This window comes from Heptranchias perlo, chromosome 45, assembly GCF_035084215.1.
Source record: "Heptranchias perlo isolate sHepPer1 chromosome 45, sHepPer1.hap1, whole genome shotgun sequence".
Lineage (NCBI taxonomy): Eukaryota > Metazoa > Chordata > Chondrichthyes > Hexanchiformes > Hexanchidae > Heptranchias > Heptranchias perlo.
This window is the reverse complement of record NC_090369.1, coordinates 2,780,685-2,796,429: the sequence shown is the minus strand read 5'-3', so window position 1 is coordinate 2,796,429 and position 15,745 is coordinate 2,780,685. Positions and strand designations below refer to the sequence as shown.

Below are 15,745 nucleotides of genomic sequence, written 5' to 3'. Positions count from 1 at the left end.
CACTGGAGAATATGCCCCTTGATCCTCATTGACTTTAATTTTACTAGGGCTCCTTGGTGCCACTCGGTCGAATGCTGACTTGATGTCAAGGGCAGTCACTCTATAACCTCAGCTCTTGTGTCCATGTTTGGGCCAAGGTTGTAACGAAGTCTGGAGCCGAGTGATGCTGGCGGAACCCAAACCGAGAGCCAGGCCGTTCCGGGACTCGACCAAACCATCACTTCCACTGCAAACAAGTTTAGGCTCTTGCAGCCTTCAATGCGACGCAGTTTACTGCCACTCACTAAGTGATTCTCGTCAAAGATTTTTTTTAAAAAAAAGAATACTAGCAATCACCTGTGGTGCTGCCCTTGGGTAGTCTGAGGGTCTAGACCACAGTTCTTGCGCTTAGCTTCTCACCTGGCCTGCCCCTTTAAAGCCACTGTGCAAGTATGCCCTGCGAGGAAGCAGTATGAATGGGCACAATCCCTCAGCCTTGACATCTCCCTGCTTTGAAGCACACGGTACAAAAGGGGTAAAGGGGCAACAGCATGCAGTCAAGGCGAGAGAAGGTATTGGGGGATAGGGTCTGTACGCAGGTGAGGCAGGGCAGGTCTGCTGTCGAGTCCAAGTAAAATATCGTCTCCCTGAGAATATACTATACAATTGGACAGTCTATGCAAAATGGAGAGGGAAGGATTCAGAGCAGGGCTGCCTTACCTGGTTCATCTTCTCCTTCAGATCTTTCATCTCTCGCTCCCGTGCCTGGACGGTACGTTTGATGTCGTTGATTTTTGGTCCGAAGTTTGCCAGCTCACTCTCCAGCTTGGACTTCTCCTGCAGCACAAGAAGAAAACAGTGAGAGGCCGAGCGCCAGCGGGGTGGGAGGGCGAGCGCCAGCGGGGAGGGAGGGTGAGAGCAGGGCAAAAGAGGGAGAGCGCACGACCGGGGCGGAATAGATGGGGCGGGGGGAAAAAAAGTGAGAGAAAGAGAGAAGAGATAGAGAGCTCTCGTGCGTCGCAGAGGATACACATACGCTGCGATGCTGACCTGCATGTTGAGGGAGAGATGCCGGGTCTTGGTCTGATCCAGGTCACTCTGGGAATATTTCAACCTCATCTGGAGCCCATGAGCCTGTGACTGCACCTGGCGCAGCTCAGCTTCCTTCCTTTTAATCTTCATTTGCTCCTGTCATAGGAATTAATGAATACAGACCCGTCGCATTAGACCAGTAAACCAAACTGTTCAAATTTGCCATTTGAACTCCGTATCCTGTACAATTGCGCCGAGTACATTCCCGCGAGAGAAGTTTCCCGCGAACATACACCATAAAAATGATCCGTTTCACGCTGCTGTAGTTTACGTCGTGATAGAAATGCAAGATCTTTCTTTCTGTCACCTTCAGCTCCTCTGTCAGCTTCTCTTTCTTGTTCTTCAGCTTCTCGACCGCCTTCTCGTCCCAGCGCCTGGCTTTGGCCTTCAGGTCACTCGCGCCTCCTGAAATCACCCCGGATTTCTGGAACAGGGTCCCGTCCAGAGCGACGGTCTGCAGAAAGAGAGAGAGTGAGAGGGGAAACGGAAGGAAGAGAGTTTTAAAAGAAAGGGTCGACAAGGAACTGGAGGAGCTCAACGCTGGGGCACGGAGCCCCCGCCAGGCACTGGGAGCTGTGTGTGCATTAAAGCCGAGGTCTCCATTTTGTTAATGAACAGCAGAGCGGAGTATGGGGGATCAAGCAGACCAAGGAGGGCCTAGGGGTGAAGTGTTTGTGTCATTCCGAGGATGGGATAAGGCGCTATATAGACACAGCTTCTTCCTTTACCTTGCCGAGTGATCGCTGTTCGTTAGTGTCATTGAGGATTTTCAACCGTGGGGGTCAGCACGCGTGCTTTAACCAGCTGGAGTGACTGGACACTGGTCAGAAGCAGGAAGCCCTCTGCCCTAGCCCAGGGAAGAGTCTGTCCAAACCAACCCCAACCATCAATCCAGGTGCGGTCAGCTGATTCACCAGGGAACAGGGATTGGAACCACTTTGTGATTCACCGAGGCAAACCCGCCAAAACCACCTGGGGTGGTGGTGGGGGGGGGGGGGGGAGGTGAAGCAGAAAGGGCCATTGCAGTGGGGGCAGGGGAGAGAGCGGGAGAGCGAGAGATATAGATTAATTTAGGGAGGGAATTCCAGAGCTTAGGGCCGAGGCAGCTGAAGGCACGGCCGCCAATGGTGGAGCGATGGAAATCGGGACTGAACAAGAGGCCAGAAATGGAGGGGCGCAGAGATCTCGGAGGGTTGTAGGGCTGGAGGAGGTTATCGAGATAGGGAGAGGGTCGAGGCCAGGGAGGGATGTGAACAGGAGGATGAGAATTTTAAAAATCGAGGCATTGGTGGACCGGGAACCAATGTAGGTCAGCCAGCGCAAGGGGGGTGGGAGGGGCTTCGCGCTTTCCCCATTGGCGGTCCGGGATACCAGCAGTGCGGGAGCACCTTGTGCCTCTGCGGCCCCCCGAAGGCAATCCTCCTGGCGTCCTCCACATTGTCGCACACCAGCGCGTTCCCGCAGGCGTACTGCAGCGCCTTCTTGATGTGCGGCGGCTCATAACGGATGACGTCGATCACCAGCTTGGCTCCCCGCAGCTCTCGAAGCTTCTCGTCGGTGGGTTTGACCTGAAACCAGAAAAAGGTCACAAGGTCAACTGGGCGAGCCCCAGGGAGACAAACCTCGTCCCGTCCCGTGTAACGCGCTGGGTACTAATGCGGTCGCTGGGTCTACTGAGTACATCAGCACCGGGTACCATAAGGTAAGAGTCACATCTGACCCAATACACTTGTGATATTCCTTAATCAACCTGCTCAGATCGTGCCCAGCGCTGCCACCACCAGCGACAGACCTGTGCCCACCAGTACCGCACACCCCAGTGTTAGACAGCTGCAAACTCTCTCACTGTCACTGCCGGATGCTTTGCCACACAGACGAGGCAGATTTCACCCGCCTTCACGGAATTCCCAAGCGACACTGACACAGTAATTTTGAAAATCCCCAACCTACACATGCGCCCTCAGTGCTCTGAAAATCAAGATGGACGGCAGGCTCCTGCTCTGACTAAACTGCAGGACTGAGCTCCTCCCAGTCTCCTCTTCTTCCCGGCTTCTGATGCCCAAGCTTGGCTTCAGCTGATCACCGCGCCTCAATTTACTGAAGACTTCCCTCCCACTCTCTTTAGGCTCGAACTGGGTTTCTGAGTGACGAGAAACCTCGGCATTTGCTCCCTGACCTCCAGGTAGTCGAGTGGTAGGAAGGTCTCCGGCTCTCCTCGCTGTTCCTTGATGTACTGGATGCAGTCCCTCCCGGTCTTCTCTGTGTCCACGATAATGGCGTCCATGTTCTTTCCCAGCACTTTGGTGACGGCAATCTGGTACTTCTTCTGCGTGGGCTGGCACAGGTCAATCAGCCGGCCGTACTGTGTGTACGCAAATAAAAAAGATAGTTAAACGAAAGAAAGAAAAGACTCGCATTTATATAGCGCCTCAGGATGTCCCAAAGCGCTTGACATCTTTGCAGCAAGGGCTATGGAGAGATGGCGGGTAAATGAGGTTAAGATACATTTCAGCCTTGATCTAACTGAATGGCGTGGGAGGCCCGAGGGGCTGCATGGCCTCCTCCTGTTCCTACATGCCCACACAAGAACAGTAAAGGATGAGAAATGACCATTCATCCCATCCCTATAATAACTGGACTGGCCCATTATTGCATCTTGCTGCCTTTTGAGCTCCATTAGTATCAACTATCACGCCTGGCAGACTATTCCAAATATGTATTACTTTAGAGTTTAAGAAAAAATGTTCTTTCCAATATCAGTTTCAAATGGGCTTTTCATCAATTTAAATTGACTTACCCTGCTCCTACTCTGAAGTGGCATTATAGAATCATAGAATGATACAGCACAGGTGGCCATTCGGCCCATCGTACCTGTGCCGGCTCTTTGATCCAATTGGTCCCACGCCCCTGCTCTTTCTTTCCCCACGGCCCTGTAAATTGTTCCCCTTCAAGTATTTATCCAATTCCCTGCTGAAAGTTATTATTGAATCTGCTTCCACCACACAGTACGTAGTATCCTTCTACGAGCTGTGCGAACCAAGCCACAGCAGCGCCACTAGAGGTGGGAGGACTGCACAGCAAGCATGACCTATTAAAAGTACGGAAGCAAGCAACGCCATTACTCCTTCAGGGTTTCCGATGTCACGAAACTGGGACGGGATGTCTCGTGAATTTTCAATGAGGTTTGCGCCCACCCCCAATCCCCCCCAAAGTTCTAATAGCCGCCTTCTCTCTAGACCACACAGCTCGAGTAGCTCAGGCCCGTTACGCCTGCTGCTTTCGCCTCCGCCCCTCTCCCCAAGCGCGCAGACGCCCGACGTACCACGGAGCCCGGGTAGAGGCGCTTGATGCTCTCCATGATCTCCGCCTTGCGCTGCTGGCGGCTGCTCTCCTGCCGGTCGATGCGTGCGTCGCCCAGCTGCTCCATGACTTGGTTCAGCTCCGTGTTGATCTCATCGATCCGCCGCTTCGCCCCCTCCACCTCGTCGGTCAGGTTGGTCTCCTGCGTCTGCTGCTCCTCCAGCGACTGCCTGAAGTAGAAGCCCGCGTCAGCCAAAACAAAAAAAAAAGCAACGCGCCACTCGTTTCTCCGTTGTTTGCGTCGTGCTCGAGGCAAGAGACAGAGATTTTACACCCCCCCCCCACCAAACCCCGTGTTCACGTTCACATCTCACACCCAAACAATTCTTTTGTAAAAACATACTCACTTGCTGGTGTTGATGTAATCTTCCAGCTTTTCGATTCTCTTCTGGTTCTCTTCGATTTCTCGGAATTTCTGTTTGATTTTTGACTGCAGAGAGAGAGCGAGAGACAGTACCGTTAGATTCCATAGTAAACCCGAACATAGGAATTGTTAAGACGAAGAAAGACCAATTGGTCTTCTACCATGACGACAACTTGCATTTATGCAGCGCCTTTAAGAACATAAGAAGTAGGAGCGGGAGTAGGCCATTCGGCCCCTCGAGCCTGCTCTGCCTTTCAGTCAGATCATGGCTGTTCTTCGACCTCAACTCCACTTTCCTGCCCGATCCCCATATCCCCCGAGTCCAAAAATCTATCAATTTCAGCCTTGAATATACTCAACGACTGAGCATCCACAGCCCTCTGGGGTAGAGAATTCCAAAGATTCACAACCCTCTGAGTGAAGAAATTCCTCCTCATCTCAGTCTTGAATGGCCGACCCCTTATCCTGAGACTATGCCCCCTAGTTCTAGACTCTCCAGCCAGGGGAAAACAGCCTCTCAGCATCTACCCTGTCGAGCCCTCTCAGAATCTTATATGTTTCAATGAGATCACCTCTCATTCTTCTAAACTCCAGAGAGTATAGGCCCATTCTACTCGATCTCTCCTCATAGGACGACCCTCTCATCCCAGGGATCAATCTAGTGAACCTTCGTTGCACCGCCTCTAAGGCAAGTATCTCCTTCCTTAGATAAGGAGACCAAAACTGTAGACTATTTTAACATAGCAAAACGTCCCCAACGTGCTTCATAGGAGCATTTATCAAACAAAATTTGACACCGAGCCACATAAAGAGAGGTTAGGACAGGTGACCAAAAACCTTGGTCAAAGAGGTATATTTTAAGGAGCGTCTTAAAGGAGGAGAGAGAGGCGGAGAGGTTTGGGGTGGGAATTCCAGAGCTTAGGGCCTAGGCGACTGAAGCCACTGCCGCCAGTGGTGGAGCGATGAAAAATCGGGGATGCGCAAGAGGCCAGAATTGGAGGAGCGCAGAGATCTCGGAGGGTCGTAGGGGCTGGAGGAGCTTACGGAGAAAGCGAGGTCACGGAGGGATTTGAAAACAAGCATGAGAATTTTAAAATCGAGGCGTTGCTGGACCGGGAGCCGATGTGGGTCAGCGAGCACAAGGGGGGAATCGTACCATCCCGGTAGGCACGGGATACAACGATAATGGAGTTGTTAACTAATCACGGCAATCAATCTCTATCAATTAGTCTACAACAGACCCAGCTCAGGGCCGAGACAGCTGAAGGTGGGAGCGACCACCTATGTACGAGTGAGGTATGCGTCGCGATCCTGGTCTTTGCAAGGAGCAGTGCTGAAATAAACCCACCTCCGTCTCCACTTTCTTCCTCTCCTCCAAGTCCAGACGATCCTGATCAGCCTTCTGATCCCGGTTGAATTTCTCCAGCTCTTGGGCCAAGGTGGCAGCTCGTTTGCTGGCTTCTTCTTTTAGCCGGTGGTATTTCTTCACCTAGACAAATCCGGGAGGTGGGAAAGCAGATGTCACGGAGATGGCTCAGCAATTCCGATCGGTGGCCAATCGAGACTGTCAACATTTTGCTACAGATCAAAACAACCTTTTATTTTGCTTTTTAAAAAAAAACATATCAAGCGAAAGGAAGCCAGTCATTTCCTGCTTGGGGAGCAGCCAGCAATTTCCAAGCACCCGCCAGTCTAAAGAGAAACAGTTGCTCTCTAACTGACCTCAGGAAGTCCCAATTTATGTCAATTAGACCTGTGGCCTTGAAAGTGGAAGCCCTCTTGCACAAGTCAGAAGGATGTGGTTTCAAGCCCCACTCCAATGCAATACTGAGGGAGTGCATCAGGCAATTGTGAGCTACATCACAGATAATCTGCTAGTAATAATACTCAAGAGCAGTAACATTTATATCTTAAGGCGGCTGGAATACAAAGGGGCGGAAGCGATGCTTCAGTTGCACAAAGCCTTGGTCCATCGCCATCTAGAGATACTGCGCTCAGTTTTGGGCATCGCGCCTCAGGAAGGATATGTTGGCTTTGGAGGCGGGGGGGTGCAGCGCAGGTTCACCAGAATGATACCGGTGTCCTGGCCATTATTTATCCCCCAACCAACATCACTGAAACAGATTATCTGGTCATTTATCTCACTGCTGTTTGCGGGATCTTGCTGTGTGCAAATTGGCTGCCGCGTTTCCTACATTACAACGGCGACTGCACTTCAAAAACATTTCAGTGACTGTGAAGCGCTTTGGGACGTCCGCAGATCGTGAAAGGCGCTATAGAAATGCAAGTCTTTCTTACGGAGGACCCTGTCTGTCTACTCGAGGTTGACGTAAAAGCTCCCACGGCACAACGAAAAGAGGGGCAGGCGCGTTCTCCCGGTGTCCTGGCCAATATTTATCCCTCATCCACACCACTAAAAAAAACAAATCAACTCACCATTCCTCTCGTTGCTGATTGTGGGATCTTCCTGTGCACAAACTGGCTACCTACATTACAACAGTGACCACATTTCAGAAGCAGCCGAGTGGCTGTGAAGCGTTTTTGAGACGCCCGGGGGTCGTGAAAGGTGCTATATAAATGCAGGTTCTTTCTTTCATGTTGTACCTGGCCTGGGAGTACTGATGCTGACACTGGGTGCCTGAAATGCAAAGTGTCATACTAACTAACGCTACACGGTCAAAGTGCTGTAAACTGGGACTTCCAGAGGTCAGTGAGAGTGCAATTGTTTCTCCTTAGACTGGCGGGTGCTTGGAAATTGCTGGCTGCAAATGTCCAAGCAGGAAATGACTGGTGCAAACTTCCCCGACACAAATTACTGTACGCCCCACACCTCTCCACAAGTCCCCTCCACGCTCATCCTTACCTGGTTCTCCTCGAGCTGCAGATCCCGGCCCTGACTCTGGCTCTCCTCCTCCATGCGCTCCTCGAACTCCTGCCGGGCTTCCTCCACCGACAGCATCTCCTGCTCCAGCTCGTCCATGTCCGCCTTGCGCTTCTTGTACTGCTTCTGCGCGTTCTGCATCGACTTCTTGGCGGACTCCAGCTTCTTGATCTTGTGTGACGTGTTCTCCTTGGCCTTGATGTACTGCGGCCGTTTCTGGTTCAATTCCGCGTCCTTCTCCCTGAAGGTAGAAAGGCACCGATGGTAAGCCAACCAATCGATTAGGTTTGAAACGTTCCCCGACACGAGCCATTTTAAGAATGAAAACAACAACAACCACCTGCATTTATATAGGACCTTTAATGTAGTAAAACATCCCAAGGCGTTTCACAGGAGCAATTATCAAACAAAATTTGACACTGAGCCACATAAAGAGATATCAGGACAGGTGACCAAAAGCTCGGTCAAAGAGGTAGGTTTTAAGGAGCGTCTAAAAGGAGGAGAGAGGGTCAGAGAGGTTTAGCGAGGGAATTCCAGAACTTGGGGCCTAGGCAGACGAAGGCACGGCCGCCAATGGTGGAGCGATTAAAATCGGGGATGGGCAAGAGGCCAGAATTGTAGGAGCGCAGAGATCTGGGAGGGTTGTAGGGCTGGAGGAGGTTGCAGAGATAGGGAGATTTCATCTGATCATAGTGAATCACAGAATGTTAACAGCACTGAAGCATTCAGCCCAATCTATGCCAGTGTTTTCCTATACGAGCTACGCAGTCCAAGAAAGAAAGACTTGCATTTCTATAGCGCCTTTCACGACCTCAGGGCGTCCCAAAGCACTTTAAAGCCAACCAGGTACTTTTGAAGTGTAGTCACTGTTGTAATGACCAATCCCACCCTCCTGCTCACTGCCCACCAGCTTTAAATATTGCTCTTTTCAAATTGGCTCAGTGGTAGCACTCTCGCCTCTGAGTCAGAAGGTTGTGGGGTCGAGTCCCACCCCCAAGACTCGAGCCCCATAATTCAAGCCCGACACTCCTTGTCCGGTACTGAGGGAGCGCTGCACTGTCGGAGGCGCCGCCTTTCAGATGAGACGTTAAACCAAGGCCCTGGCTGCCCTCTCAGGTGGAAGTTAACGGTTCCACGGCCACTATTGGAAGAAGAGCAGGGGAGGGGAGTTCTCTCCGGTGTCCTGGGGCCAATATTTACCCCTCAATCAACACCACTAAAACAGATGATCTGGTCATTATCACATTGCTGTTTGTGGGACTTTGCTGTGCACAAATTGGCTGACACGTTTCTTACATTGCAAGTGACCACACTTTCAAAAAAAAGAAAGTACTTCATTGGCTGTAAAGCGCTTTGAGGCGTCCTGAGGTCGTGAAAGGCGCTACAGAAATGCAGGTCTTTCTTCTTTCCATAACTCACTAATACCCGAAGAGCCCTTTACACATGCCGCCATTCCCGACCCCCCACACAAGCAACCACTCGGAGGGCAAGGGCTGTCACCTACTTGATATCTTTCTCGACCTGCTGCTGCTCCCTCATCAGCTTGCCCACTTCCTTCTTCTGCAACTTCATCTCCTCCTCCACCTTGTCCATGCGTTTCTTGTCCTTGTCGATCTCCTTGTTGCGGGAGGACAGGTCCTTGCTGAGCCGCTCGATCTCCGACTCGTTGTGGAAGAGTTTGAAGAGCTGCAGCTGTACCTGCGCCCGCACCAGCTCGTCCTTCAGGCGCTGGTAACGTTCCGCCTGGGGGGGGAGGAGGGAGGGAGCAGAGGAGCAAAAAATGGTGAGGAACAAGAAAAGGCCCGCGAGGCCCTAGAAACCCCCTTCAACTTTGGTGTCAGCCGTAATTCAGCAGGTGTCATTTGCGGAACAGGCTCGAGGGGCCGATTGGCCTACTTCTGCTCCTATTTCTTATGTTCGCCTCTGAGTCAGAAGGTTGTGGGTTCGAGCCCCACACTCCAGAGACTTGAGCCCTTAATCCACTGAGGGAGTGCTACAGTGTCGGAGGTGCCGTCTTTCGGATGAGACGTTAAACCGAGGCCCCGTCTGCCCCTCTCAGGTGGATGTAAAAGATCCCACGGCCACTTTTTTTTTGAAGAGGAGCGGGGAGTTCTCCCCGATGTCCTGGGGCCAATAGTTATCCCTCAACCAACATCACTAAAACAGATTATCTCCTCACTTATTTCATTACTGTTTGTGGGATCTTGCTGTGCTTAAATTGGCTCCTAGATTACAACAGCGACTACACTTCAAAAACTACTTCATTGGCTGTAAAGCGCTTTGGGGCGTCCTACGGTCGTGAAAGGCGCTATAGAAATGCAGGTCTTTCTTTTTAATAGGTCTCAACCCCAACTATCTAGGTTTTTATCTATTTGTTCTTGGGATGTGGGCATAAACTGGCTCGGGACAGTATTCAGTGCCCATCCTCGGGGACTAAGAGTCAGCCATCTTGTGTGGGACGGGAGTCACGTGTAGGCACAGCAGATTCCCTTCCCTGATGGACATGAGCGAACCAGTTGGGTTTTTTTAATAATAATCCGATGGCGCTCGCAGTCATTTTTTCTGGTTCCTGATTCACTGAACTCAATTTCACAACTTGCCACGGTGGGATTTGAACTCCTAGGTTTTTTTTAAAAATTTATTCGTTCATGGGATGTGGGCGTCGCTGGCGAGGCCGGCATTTATTGCCCGTCCCTTGAGAAGGTGGCGGTGAGCCGCCTTCTTGAACCGCTGCAGTCCGTGTGGTGAAGGTTCTCCCACAGTGCTGTTAGGGAGAGAGTTCCAGGATTTTGACCCGGCGACGATGAAGGAACGGCCGATATATTTCCAAGTCGGGATGGTGTGTGACTTGGAGGGGAACACAATCACATAACCACTAGGCCACAGTGCCCTCTCTTCATAAAAGTGACTGGGAGGGGTGCAGGGAGAAGGAAGAGGAAAAGGGGTCCTCTTGGGTAAAACAAAGGCCTTGGAAAAAGTTCAGTGGAGAGCCACGAGAATGACTCCTAGCTTGAAGAACCTCAGCGATTAGATAGGCTCAAGGACCTATTTATTTTAGAGCAGTGCAGACTTAGAGGTGACCTGATAGAGGTCTATAAAATAATGAAAGGGCTGGATAGCGTGTCTATTGACAAGATTATTCCAGGTTGACAGATTGGGGAGAACCGGGGAGTGGGGGCATGCGTTTAAGCTACGCAAGGATAGGAATAGACTGGATGTTGGGTGGGAGCGAGCCCCGGGAATGCGTTGCCGACTGGTGTGGTGGGCGCTGACTCCCTGCCTTCAAGAGGGAGCTGGGCCGGTTCCTGACTGGGGCAGAGATCGCATCATACAGAAGGCAAGTGGTTTTACAGATAACACTCGGTCCGTGTGATCTCCTGGACTGGTTTCGATCGCCTGAGGGGGTCGGAGGGGTATTTTCCAGCCTATTTTTTCCCCCAGGGTGGCCTGAGGTTTTTTTTTTGCCTCTCCCAGGAGATTACACGGCTGTGGGCAGAGGTGGGAAACACGAGCGTGGGGAAGGCTTGATGGACCAGCTGGTCTTTTCCTGCCCGTCATTTTCGTATGTTCGAGAAGGTGGGACGATCAAGACAGATAATTAATATCCAGCAACCAGTCTTTAACGAGCGACAACAACTTGTACGTCTCACGCCCCCAAATGCCTTGATCGTAGAAAAACACGCCAACTTGCCGTCTAGGTTTATGGATGTTGGCCACTTGGGTTAGGCGCCCATGGAACCGTATCCCAGCAAAGATCTGTGTTTTCAGGAAGCAGTGGGGGGGGGGGAAAGATTAGGGTAGTATTTCTTTACCCAGAAAGTGGTGAGAATGTGGAACTCGCTACCACATGGAGTGGTTGAGGGAAATAGCATAGATGCATTTAAGGGGAAGCAAGATAAACACGAGGGGAGAAAGGGATAGAAGGATATGCTGATATGGTGAGATCACAACCTACCTCCTCCTTCTCCTGCTTGGCCTCTTTGCGCTCGGCCGCGATATTCTTCTTGCGATGGTAGTTGAACTGGGTGTCCTCCTCCGCCTTCACCATCTCCTTCTTCCTCTTGTCGTACTCCTGAGCCAGCTCGCCCGACCGGCTGATCTCCTCGAAGAGCGCGGTCCGCTCCTTGGGGTTCTTCATGGCGATCGACTCCACCGCGCCCTGCGAAGCGAGTACATCTCGGTTACCTCCGGGAGCGCGTGTATGTAATCTTCCGGGAGCTTGCGGATGGACACGAGGCCAGAGTTGGAGGAACGCCGAGATCTCGGAGGGCCGTAGGAGGTTACAGAGAGGGGGGGGGGCGAGGGCCATGGAGGGATTTGGACACGAGGCGTTGCCAGACCGAGAGCCAATGTAGGTCAGCGAGCACATGGGGTGATGGGTGAACGGGACATGGTGCGAGTTAGAATACGGGCAGCAGAGCTGAACTTTACGGAGGGCGAAAGATGGGAGGCCAGCCAGGAGAGCACTGGAGTTGGCAGATCTCACAATGGGTGCTACAATTGGCCCCGGCTCACCTGGGTTAAAGAAGGAGTGGGGAGAATATCAGCTACGTGGAACATCAGGTGAGGGCGGCATCGAGCTCGACCATCCCACTGACCACCAGCCCTCAAACGCTCAGATTGACTGCTTCCGGAAGGAAACAGATAATTGAACCAACACCTCCAGGAGAGAGAAAGAGGAAAACTTTAAAAGGGGGAGGCGGTGGTGGAAATAATCCAATTGGGCAGCAGTGTTACCTGAAAGACCAAGAAGTTCCGGGCTTTGATGAGAATCCCCAGCTTCTCCAGCTCCTCGCTGTACTCCTGCAACGGCACCACCTTGGTGTTGATCCTGTACTCCGAGGAACCACCTGAAAAGTTACTAAGAATCAGTTCTGCCCGTCAGGCCCCCGATAAAGAGGTAACCGTCTCGAATAACGCTCGCCGGCCTCCACCAGCTTCCTGCCCAGATCCCAACGCACCGACATCAAAATCCTCGACTTGCCCCACCTTACCGTTTCAGCGGACAACACTTGCATCTGTGTCAGAAGGGTTCGAGTCCCACTCCAGAGATCTGAGCCCATACTCCGGGCTAACACTCCCAGTGCAATTCGGAGGGCGCGTTGCACTGTTGGAGATGCTGTCTTTTGGATGTGGGATCTTGCTGTGCGCAAATTGGCTGCCACATTTCCCCACATTACAACAGTGAATATATTTCAAAAGTACTTTGGGACGTCCTGAGGTCGTGAAAGGCGCTATATAAATGCAAGTTCTTCCTTTCTTTTTACTACTGCAACACTGACATCCCAGCTCTCAGCCACCACGCTACCAAATCGGTCTCTCTCCCAACCCCTGCCCCACCAGCAGAGTAAAGCTCCCTCTACACTATCCCAAACACTCCCAGGGCAGGTACAGGGTTAGATATAAAGTAAAGCTCCCTCTACACTGTCCCATCAAACACTCCCAGGGCAGGTACAGGGTTAGATACAGAGTAAAGCTCCCTCTACACTGTCCCATCAAACACTCCCAGGGCAGGTACAGGGTTAGATACAGAGTAAAGCTCCCTCTACACTGTCGCATCAAACACTCCCAGGGCAGGTACAGGGTTAGGTACAGAGTAAAGCTCCCTCTACACTGTCCCATCAAACACTCCCGGGGCAGGTACAGGGTTAGATACAGAGTAAAGCTCCCTCTACACTGTCCCATCAAACACTCCCAGGGCAGGTACAGGGTTAGATACAGAGTAAAGCTCCCTCTACACTGTCCCGTCAAACACTCCCAGGGCAGGTACAGGGTTAGGTACAGAGTAAAGCTCCCTCTACACTGTCCCATCAAACACTCCCAGGGCAGGTACAGGGTTAGATACAGAGTAAAGCTCCCTCTACACTGTCCCATCAAACACTCCCAGGGCAGGTACAGGGTTAGATACAGAGTAAAGCTCCCTCTACACTGTCGCATCAAACACTCCCAGGGCAGGTACAGGGTTAGATACAGAGTAAAGCTCCCTCTACACTGTCCCGTCAAACACTCCCAGGGCAGGTACAGAGTAAAGCTCCCTCTACACTGTCCCATCAAACTCTGGCTTTGAACCTGGCCCAGAAATTGAATACCGCTGCCAGTCTAACCCGACACACGAACCAGTCCCTCTCAACCACAGGCTGCTCCCTTCAGCCACTACTAACCCACGATAACTCTCGTGAACACTTTATCGTCGCCGGTGTCCTCAGCGTACACCATGCTGACCATCGCCCGGTTGGCAGCCGGCTTTCCCACCGGGGCGCCGTGGATCAGGTCCTTCAGCGTCTTCACACGCAGGTTGCTCGTCTTCTCCGCCAGCACGAAGCTGATGGCGTCCATGAGGTTTGATTTGCCTGAGGGAGAAGGGCACGGAATTTAATTTCAGTGGCTCTGTGCCCACTCTGATCATTACCTCTCCCCCCCCCCCCCAACTCCTAAACGCGCTGCTGACAAGTTCCGTGGGGACCAGCGCCTCTGTTCTTCGGGAGTAAACCCGCACAGCGCACGTCACCAGGGCGTTCCGCCATATCACAGGGGACATCGGAACAGGAGGAGGCCATTCAGCCCCTCGAGCCTGTTCCGCCATTCAATCAGATCATGTACCACTAGTGGAAGGGGTTCGCCCCGGTGTCCTGGGGCCAATATTTGTCCCTCAACATCACTGAAAAAAAAAGATGACCTGGTCATTTATCACATTTGCTGTTTGTGGGATCTTGCTGTGCGCAAATTGGCTGCTGCGTTTCCTACATCACAACAGTGACTACACATCAAAAATAAAGCGTTTCTTTGGCTGGGAAGCGCTTTGGGACGTCCTGAGGCGGTGAAAGGCGATACAGAAATGCAAGTTCCTAATTTTAAACATTAAAAAAAAAGCACAAAATATACAAAAAAAAAACATGAGGTAAATTTTGTATAAAATGTGCAGCAAGTTAAAGGGTGAGTGTGAACAGGAGGCGCTTCCCCCTCCCTCACAGTGTAGTCAGTCGCGGCCTAGGCCACCCCGCTAATCCCCGGCCTCGATTTTCGCCACCTCACCCGAGCCGTTGGGTCCGATGATGGCCGTGAACTTCTTGAAGGGGCCGATAATCTGCCGGCCTTTGTACGACTTGAAGTTCTCGATCTCGATCAGCCGGAGGAAGCCCATGGTTCCCGCGAACGGCCCGAGGGCACCGACCGACCAACCGACCTTCGTCCGACGCTTCGCTCCGCTCCGGGGCGCCCGACGGACGACAACACAAGAGAAGGGGGCTCCCGCCTCCCGCTCCAAACCCCGCGAGACTTCCAGACCGGCCTCGCTCGGCCTTCTGGGACCCGTAGTTCCTCTCAAACCCGCCGCCATTGACGAGGCGAGACGAGGGAACTACAACTCCCAGAATGCATTCCTCAATCACCGCGCCCCCCCCCTCCCCGGCTCCTTTCGCTAAGGCTTCTGGGGTGTATAGTTCGCATGCGCGAATTTGCGATAGGGCGACCGGGGGGGAGAACTGCATCTCCCGCAGTGCAAAGCGCGACGCCTGCGCACCTCGATTCGGCTCCGTCCGTCGCGTAAAACCAAAACCCCGCCCCCATTCTCTCGATTGGCCCTTCCTTTTTCACCTCGAGACGTGGTTGGTCGAAGCTCACGCCAATCACCCGAACCGGGGTACGTTCCATATTTATTCGCAGGGGGGAGTGTCCTCTAAAGTTTTATTCGCTTATGCCTTCCTTTTATGGACGTACAGAGCGATTTCAACGCATCGAGACGTTATTAATGAATAGAAAACGCAATAAATCTAAGGGAGACGTGAGGAGAGCGCATAAATCATTTTACAAATTGTTAATTTGGATGCTTCCCCCCCCCCTTCTCTCAAAATGCAAGGCGCCTGTTGCCATGGTGACCCACGGCGTCCTCTTGTTTGTTACAGTGCCCAGTAACTCTGTGGGATTCAGTCTGTGAAAGGTTTTTCAATGTAAATAAATAGTGGCTGCACATCCATGAGATTAACACTCAAATTCATCCAAAGGTCAGCGTTCACCACCAAGCTGGTGTAAAAAATTTTTTAAATATATATATATATATATATACAAAAAAA

At 51.9% G+C, this 15,745-nt stretch overlaps 1 protein-coding gene across 1 annotated transcript in view; it reads right to left on the bottom strand.

Moving 5' to 3' along the window:
• LOC137306811 (structural maintenance of chromosomes protein 1A) overlaps positions 1-14,927 on the bottom strand; it is a 38,714-nt gene extending 23,787 nt beyond the window's left edge. Inside the window, exons 1-14 of the mRNA XM_067976202.1 lie at positions 14,709-14,927; positions 13,838-14,026; positions 12,414-12,526; positions 11,632-11,835; positions 9,181-9,419; positions 7,659-7,917; positions 6,144-6,284; positions 4,779-4,861; positions 4,394-4,601; positions 3,248-3,433; positions 2,460-2,639; positions 1,379-1,525; positions 1,030-1,167; positions 700-816 (exon numbers count right to left, since the gene is read on the bottom strand). Of these exons, the coding sequence (XP_067832303.1) occupies positions 700-816; positions 1,030-1,167; positions 1,379-1,525; positions 2,460-2,639; positions 3,248-3,433; positions 4,394-4,601; positions 4,779-4,861; positions 6,144-6,284; positions 7,659-7,917; positions 9,181-9,419; positions 11,632-11,835; positions 12,414-12,526; positions 13,838-14,026; positions 14,709-14,817 (2,313 nt within the window). The 5' untranslated portion in view covers positions 14,818-14,927. The remainder of the gene's footprint in view (positions 1-699; positions 817-1,029; positions 1,168-1,378; positions 1,526-2,459; positions 2,640-3,247; positions 3,434-4,393; positions 4,602-4,778; positions 4,862-6,143; positions 6,285-7,658; positions 7,918-9,180; positions 9,420-11,631; positions 11,836-12,413; positions 12,527-13,837; positions 14,027-14,708) is intronic.
• Positions 14,928-15,745: the final 818 nt, after the last annotated feature.